The 7,672-nt window shown below is 60.4% G+C and overlaps 1 protein-coding gene across 2 annotated transcripts; it reads right to left on the bottom strand.

The window, feature by feature from the left end:
• On the bottom strand, nucleotides 438-5,770 carry PODNL1 (podocan like 1). 2 transcript variants are annotated; one of them, XM_021083708.1, is made up of 10 exons: nucleotides 5,558-5,770; nucleotides 5,201-5,428; nucleotides 4,590-4,683; nucleotides 4,235-4,299; nucleotides 3,987-4,096; nucleotides 3,567-3,723; nucleotides 3,190-3,305; nucleotides 1,846-2,503; nucleotides 1,008-1,156; nucleotides 438-877 (listed from the first exon to the last, which is right to left on the bottom strand). In XM_021083708.1, exons 1-10 carry the CDS (start codon nucleotides 5,558-5,560, stop codon nucleotides 727-729), a joined length of 1,731 nt encoding a protein of 576 aa, XP_020939367.1. In that variant the 5' UTR covers nucleotides 5,561-5,770; the 3' UTR covers nucleotides 438-726. The 2 variants fall into 2 exon arrangements, with proteins under 2 accessions (XP_020939367.1, XP_003123408.2); XM_003123360.4 differs by having other exon boundaries at nucleotides 5,201-5,769.

Below are 7,672 nucleotides of genomic sequence, written 5' to 3'. Positions count from 1 at the left end.
GCCTGCCTTCATTTCTTGCCTCTGCCCACAGGGCCAGGTCTCCCCCGCACAGCTCCCCTGGGAGCAGATGGAGAGGTGCCTGTGGGAGGAGTGGCTTGGTGGGGAGCATGCCTGTGCAATGTGTTCTGTGCACACCCGTACTGCAGGGACAGGTAGGAAGGCCCATGCGAGTGTCCTGAGGGCCTCTGGCCTGCCTGCAGCATCTGCACATGTCTCTTCAGCCTCGAGTGTGTCGGGGTTTCCACACATGGTCAAGTCATATGGGGTGGTGCTTGGTGGCCCATGTGTGTTTCAGGGCCTCGAAAGCCAGCCCTGCCGCCCACTGGCCGCAGGACCTGGACCAAGTTGCCCAACCCACCTAACATCCCAAAGAGCACCTTTCCCGGCTGAACACGGGGATGATGAGATTCCCTCCCACAAGCTGAAGAGCACCTGAGTGGTGGCAAGCACTTGAAAGAGCTAGGCTTTATTGTTTCATCCCCATCCTCACGGGATGGGAGTGGTCTGAACACCTGTTGTGCGAGTTGCAGGCTTCAGTCTCTCCCCGAGCTCTCTGTGTATTGAGATGGCACCCTGTCCCAGCATCCTGGCCAGCACAGGTTAGGCAGGCCCAGCTCTCCAGGCCTGGGAGAGCCAGATTGAGGCCACAGGGGAGTCTTAGTCTTCTTAGTCCATGGCCCAGCAGAACCCCAGGGGTCTGGGCTGCTCTCCTGGGCCCCTCCAGGCTTAGGCACCCACTGACCGTGGCCGACGTGGGACCATGGGCGGCAGCCGGACCAGGACCTGCTCAGGGTTACCCGTTGTGTCCACCATGCGCAGATGCGGGAGGCCCAGGAAGGCCTCTGGCGAGATGCTGGTCATGTGAAGCCTGTTGGCCCTGGATGGAGAGGCAGGTGTGGGCTTGGGTTCTAAGGGATGGGCCAACCTGGGCCCGCTCAGGGGCCACTACAGCCCACAGCCCTCCCCTGTCCACCTGGACCTGCCTGGCCTGGCCCCCTACAGGGTACCTGAGGAAGAGGGCACGCAGGCGAGGCGTGCTGATGAAGGCTTCGGGGCCCACGTGGCTGATGCGGTTGCCCTGCAGGTGCAGTTCCTCCAGGGCTTCAGGCAGGTCGGGGGGCACGAAGGACAGCTCGTTGTGGCTGAGGTCCAGCACCTGGGCAGGCGGGCAGAGACGGCGCCGTGGCAGCCCCAGGCCCTGGGCCACCTGTTCAGCCAAGCCCCAAACTACTCTCCTCCTGGCCCTCCTCTCCTGCTACGCCCAGTCCAGTCTTTCCCATCTCCTCACCTACTTCACTGCTGCCAGATTCCTCCCTTCAAGACAGGTAAACTGAGTCCCCTCTCGGGCAGGCCCTATTCTGTGCAGTGGGGACCATTGATTTGCTTAGTCACTCGGAACTGTGGTACTTCCTCTACCTCCTCATGCTCTTCTAACACTCTCTTGTTTGCCTATGATCATCATTGGTTGCTCTCTCCCTAACTAGGATGTTTGTGACAGGGACCAGGAGTTGTGTCGGTCTGTGCCCAGCAGCATCTCCAATACCTAGAACAGTGCCTGGCACCACAGATGCACTAAATTCTGTGGCCTCTACAGCATCCAGAAGGAGGCTGCGGTATTCCCTGGGGAGGTGGGGAGGAGGGTCCAAAGGGCTGGGTAGCAGGAATAACACAGGCAAAGGCCTGGAGGCTGGATCTGCCTCATCTTCCCCAGGAAGGGCCTACAGCAGGGGCCCACTTTGTGGCATCTCAGGACCTTGGGGAAGAGCTGGGAAGGCAGGGGGCTGGAGGGGCCATGGGGACACCTGTGGACAGCCAGTGTGGCTAACTAACTAGCCCGCCCCTGACCTGGAGGGCCGGCAGCTCATGCCAGGTGCCAGGCCCGATGTCACCCACACGTAGCCGGTTATGCGCCAGGCTGAGCTCCTGAAGCTGGTCCAGGCCGGCCAGTGGCTCAGGCTCCAGGACTCTCAGCTGGTTTCGCTGCAGCCGCAGGGTGTTCAGGCTGGCAGGCAGGCCAGCAGGCAGCTGGGTCAGCTGGTTGCCAGCCAAGTCCAGGCTGCGTAGGGCACGCAACCGGCGAAAGGCCCGGCGGTGCACACGGGCACTGGCCAGGTGGTTGTAGGCCAGGTTGAGCTCAGCCAGGCCAGGTGTGGCGGCCAGGTCACGGGCACCCAACATGGTCACATGGTTGTGGGGCAGCACCAGGGACCGTAGGTGACGGGGCAGCGCCTGTGGCATGCGGTCCAGCCCATTGCCATAGAGATGCAGCGTGTGCAGACCCCGCAGCGGCCTCAGCGCCCTGGCTGGCAGCCCCGTCGCTCCCAGCTGGTTGTGCTGCAGCAGCAAGTAGCGCAGGCCCCGCATGCCACGCAGCCGGGCCGCCTCCACCCAGCGGATGCGGTTGCGGCCCAGATGCAGAACAGCCAGGGTGTGGGGCAGGCCAGCAGGCACTGTGGCCAACTGGTTGTGGGACAGGTCCAGGTACTCGAGGCGGTGCAGCTTGCTGGCAGGAGAGAGAAGGCTGGCGTCAGGCTGGACACCAGAGTGGGGGACCTGGTGGATCTTGGGTGGGGGGGAGTTGTGGAGTGGTCCTGAGAGGTATAAGCTGCAGATTCCAACTTGGGGTGATAAGCTGAGAGATCTGGATAGGAGGTAAACCTGGGGGTGATCAAGGCAGATTCCAGCCTGAGGGTTAGATGTGGGGGTGATCAGGACAGAGTTCTGGGTCTAAGATCATGTGGCAGCTGTGACATTGGGTAATAAGACCACGGCCCAGAGTTTCCGTTGCGGTTCAGCAGGTTAAGAACCCGACTGTATCCCTGAGGATGTGGGTTCAATCCCTGGCCTCGCTTAGTGGGTTGAAGGACCCAGTGTTGCTGCAAGCTGCAGTGATTCAGATTCCATGTTGCTGTAGCTGTGGTATAGGCCAGCCCGCTACAGCTCCAATTTGACCCCTTGCCTAGGGACTTCCATATGCCACTGGTGAGAAAGGAAAAAAAAAAGACTGGCCCAGGTGGTTGGAGGCCAGGATGCTGCCAGATACTTGGCTCAGCCTGGTACCGAGTAGGCACTCTCCATGGGAGGCCATATAGAGGCGGGGGTTGGAGGGCTGGGGCCCCTGGAGTGTGAACCTCAGCCCTTACTGCCTGCATGAGGCTGCACCCCTGAACCCTCTGTCCCAGGCCCCACCTGAACGTGGTGGCATCCAGGCCGCTGTCCGTCAGCTGGTTGTGCTGAAGGTATAGCTCACGGAGGTGGGTCTGACGGCTCAGGGCTCCTCGGGGCACCTTGGAAATGATGTTGTTCTGAGAAGGGAGGAGAGAATGAGACTGAGGGTCCAGGACAGAGGCAAAGGGAGCCCAGGAGGGTTCTTGAGTGAGGGACAAGGAGCTTGCTTGAGTGAGGTTGCTCAGAGGGCTTGTGAGTGACCTGTGCCAGTGGAAGAGACTAAAAGAGACACAATTCTGGCTGCTGGGATTCCAAGGAGGCCGAGGGTTCCCCAGGAGAGAGGGGTATGGGGCCCAAAGAGGATGGGAATGTGGGCTGGGAGGGTGAAGGAGGGGCACCTGCAGGTGGAGCCGCTCCAGTGAGGGCGGCAGACTGGGCGGCACGTAGCTGAGCCGGTTGCTGGAGAGACTGAGGGTGGCGACGGCCTCGGAGCCGCGGAAGGCGTCGGGGGGCAGGCCGGCATTGCTCAGCTGGTTGTTGTGGAGGTACACGGACCTGAGGGGAGCCAGACTCCGGCCACCAGCCTGGCCCTGGCCTCCCTGTCACCCTGCACCCCAGCTCAGAGCTGTCTTCAGAGTGTGTGTGTGTGTGTGTGTGTGTGCTATCTGCTCCCGTCTGCAGTTCTCCACACAGCATCCTGAGCCCTGTCTCCCCCCAGATCCCAGGCTAGGCTCACGACCCCGCCCCCAGACACCAGGGTGGGGAGCCACCCCAGGCATATCTGAGACCCTGGAGGCAGGGAGCAGGGCCAGGGTTACCTGAGTGCCGGCTTCTCTCCAAAGGTGAGCGGGAAGATCTCTGTCACTTCATTGGCAGCCAGATCTGCGACACGGAGGGAGCGGGGCAGAAACTGGGGGGCCACAGAGAGCTGCGGAGACACAGCCATACTGGTTCAGGTGGTCCCATTCCAGCCCCCGATCCCATGCTGTCCCATGCTTGGCCATGTGACCCAAGCCTGGCTGCTCCCCTGAAAGGCCAGGCCTTGGGTCAGGGGTGGGGGGCTCACCCTGTTGTGGGCCACGTAGATGTGCTGCAGCTGTGTGAGGGATTCAAACGCCTCGTCGGGCAGGCCTGTGAGTGAGGCGGAAGGTGAGGGGACCCCGGGCCTGGTGTGGGATGGGAGCAGGGGGGAGTCTGTGCTCCCATCCAGCTGGGGGACTGGCAGAGGCTCCCCTAGGCACCGCCCCCATGTCCTCAAAAGCCACAGCCCCTGCCCCCCACCCCTATCCCCTGAGTTTCCATCCTGCTCAGCAAAGGGCAGTTCTGGGAACTGCCACAGAGCTGCCCACAGACTGAGCTGGGGAGGGAGAGGACCGCAGGGATCAGGCCGAGAAGGGACTGCCTCCCATTGTCCCCCTCACCCTCAGAGGAGATAAGGTTGTTGTGGAGGTTGAGGGTCCGCAGGTCACTAAGGCGTGACAGCTCGTTGTAGGGGAGCTCCTGGAGCTGGTTGTTCTGCAGGGCGGGGGGGGGGGGCCGGGCAAGGGGGACAGTCACACCCTGACTCCCATGACCCTGGCCCTCAACAAATGACCCCTGATTCTCAGCTTCCCGTGATCCCTGACATCCCCTCACCCCATACTTGATCCGAAGTGTTTCATTACCTCATAACAACCTCATAACCAAAAAGACATTGGCCCCCAACACCCCATCCACCCCTATGGTTGACCCCAAACGCCCCATCACTTTGACCCCAAGCCAGCCCATAACCCACGAGATGTGGACCCCTGACACCCCTAAGCCCTCTGCCCTTCAACTTCAAATAACTGTACCCTCACCTCCTCTCGCCTGACCCACAGACCCCCACACTCTCATAAAGGTCAACTTCCATCAGTGCCAAGACACACATGCCCCATGCCTCAGCCCTGCACACAGACCCCACCCCATCACCCTCAACCCCAGCCCTCCCCATGCTCCTCCTTCCCACTGGGTGCCTCCCTGCACCCCCAGCACCCCCCAGCCCAGACCCCACCTGCAGGGAGAGGTGCTGAGCTGCCCTGGTGATATTGTCCGGGAACACCCGAAGCTCCAGGCCATCGCAGTCCACTGTGTCAGCCCGGGGGCAGGAGCAGCGTGGGGGGCAGGCCCGGGGTGGGGGCTGTGAGCTCTCACCCAGGTGGGGGAAGGAGGCGTCCTCCTCCATGCCGAGGGCGGGTGAGGGGCCAGGCAGCAGCAGGAGAAGCAGCAATAGGCTTAGCCGCTGGGAGTTGAGCCACGGGTCAGGGTGTCCCCAGGCTGGGCACCGGGTCACCATGGCAACAGGAGCATCCCCGCATGGGGGGGAGGGCGGCCAGGCGCTACCCTCAGATCCTCCCCTGCCCCACCTTACCATAGCCAGCCCCAGCTCTGCCGTCTTGCCCAAACTGCTGACCAGGGCTCCCTAATGGAAACCAGGCGGTCACCTCCTGGAGGTTCTGCCTGGGCCGCCACCGCCCCCCATCTCTCGGCACAGGCCACCCTCCCTCCCACCAGCCTGTTCTCCCAGGGGCTGAGGGGAGCTGGCCCATCCTTTCCCCGCCTTGCAGAGGGCGGGCAGGCGCCGGATGGGGTGGTGAGGACAGGCCAGCCCATCCCTCCGTCCCACCCACCACCCTCCGCGCCCCACCACCACCCCAGCGCTGCTTGCGTAACCTCGGCCAGCCTGGGCTGGGCCACAGGAGCGAGGAATGTTTGGGGGAAAGCTGAGATTCGCCCTGTCTGGTATTTGGGCCGACCGCAGAAATAGGGGTGGGGGCAGAGGAGCGGAGGACGCTCCAGGGCACAGGAGAGTCCCCAGAGAACCCGGGGCTGGCAGCGAGGGGTCAGGGCAGGCCTGGGCTCAGTCTGCCAGTCCAGACTCCAGACTGGGGGCTCCAGGCCAGGTCTGCCATTTGGGCCCCTCCTCCCCCCTGCCAGCTGGCTTCACTGGCAGCCAGACTCCCCCGTCCCCAAATGGCCACAGCTGCCGCCCGAAAGGAAATTACACGTATTGAGGCACCAGCCTGGTGGTTAAGGATGTGTGCTCAGTGGCAGCCTGCCTGGGCTTGAACCTGGGCACCGCCACCACTCTGGTCCTTGGTTTCCCACTTTGCAAAGCAGGGGAATGGTTGTCTCACCTCCTGGGAGTAGTGTAAAGATTAAAGGAGGGAGTTCCCATTGCGGCCCAGGGGAAACGAATCTGACTAGTATCCATGAGAATGTGTGTTCGATCCCTGGCCTTGTGCAGTGGGCCAGGGATCCTGTATTGCCATGAGCTGTGGTGTAGGTCACAGATGTGGCTCGGACCCTGCTTTGCTGTGGCTGTGGTGTAGGTTGGTAGCTGTAGCTCTGATTCGACCCCTAGCCTGGGAACTTTCATATGCCACTAGTGCGGCCCTAAAAAGAAAAAAAAAAAAAGAAAGAAAAAAAGAGATTAAATGAGATAGGCATTCCCGTTGTGGCTCAGCTGGTTAAGAACCCAACATAGTGCGCATGAGGATGCAGGTTCAATCCCTGGCTTCTCTCCATAGGTTAAGGATCTGGCATTGCCACAAGCTGTGGCATGGTGGCAGATGCACTTGGATCCTGTGTTGCTGTGGTTATGTCGTAGACCAGCAGCTGCAGCTCCAATTAGACCTCTAACCTGGGAACCTCCATATGCGGCAGGTTTGGCCTTAAAAAGAAAAAAAAAAAAAAAAAAGGATTAAATGAGGTAATGCATAGGAAGTAGATGAGACAGCACCCGGCACATCCCAGGCCCTCAACAGCCGAGCAGCAGGTCACATCCCCCTTACCAGCGGGACTTAAAGCAGACTGTTTTCCTGCCTGAACCTCAGCTGTCCCACATGTAAATGGAGATGACGGAAGACCATTCCTTAGAAGGCTGTCATATGACAAAATCAGGGAGTGGGAAGAAAGTTCTAAGCATGGCATCTGCCCCGCAAGGGCTCAGCTCAGGTGGGAGTTGTTGAGGTGAACGGCTGCTAAGAGGGCATGAAGCAGGATAGGGCCTCTCAGAAACAGAGATTGGGGTGAGGATTGAATGGCATTTGTCTCAGAAATAGCAGCTGTCGGGGGCAGGGATGGGGCAAAGGGAAGGAAAAGAGCCATCAATAACCAATGAGTTACCAAAGCGTGGCCACCCCCTTACCCGCATGCACAGCCTGTTCGTGGGGAACCTAGTGCTAAACCATTTGTAGACGACCAGCTTCTGGATCAGAGTTTCTTTCTTTTTTTCTTTTTAGGGCCGCACCCACAGCATTTGGAAGTTCCCAGGCTAGGGATCAAATTAGAGCTGTAGCTGCCGACCTACGCCACAGCTCATGGCAGTGCTGGATCCTTACACTACTGAACGAGGCCAGGGATCGAACCCTCAACCCTTGTGGATACTAGTTGGTTTCGTTACCACTGAGACATGGCAGGAATTCCTGGGTTGGGTTTCATTCTTAGTAGAACAGCTCCCTCGCTTCCATCTATTGAAAGTCAG

Source organism: Sus scrofa, chromosome 2 (genome assembly GCF_000003025.6).
Source record: "Sus scrofa isolate TJ Tabasco breed Duroc chromosome 2, Sscrofa11.1, whole genome shotgun sequence".
In the NCBI taxonomy this organism is placed as follows: domain Eukaryota; kingdom Metazoa; phylum Chordata; class Mammalia; order Artiodactyla; family Suidae; genus Sus; species Sus scrofa.
Note: the sequence above shows the minus strand (reverse complement) of the source record. Positions and strands in the feature narration are given on the sequence as shown.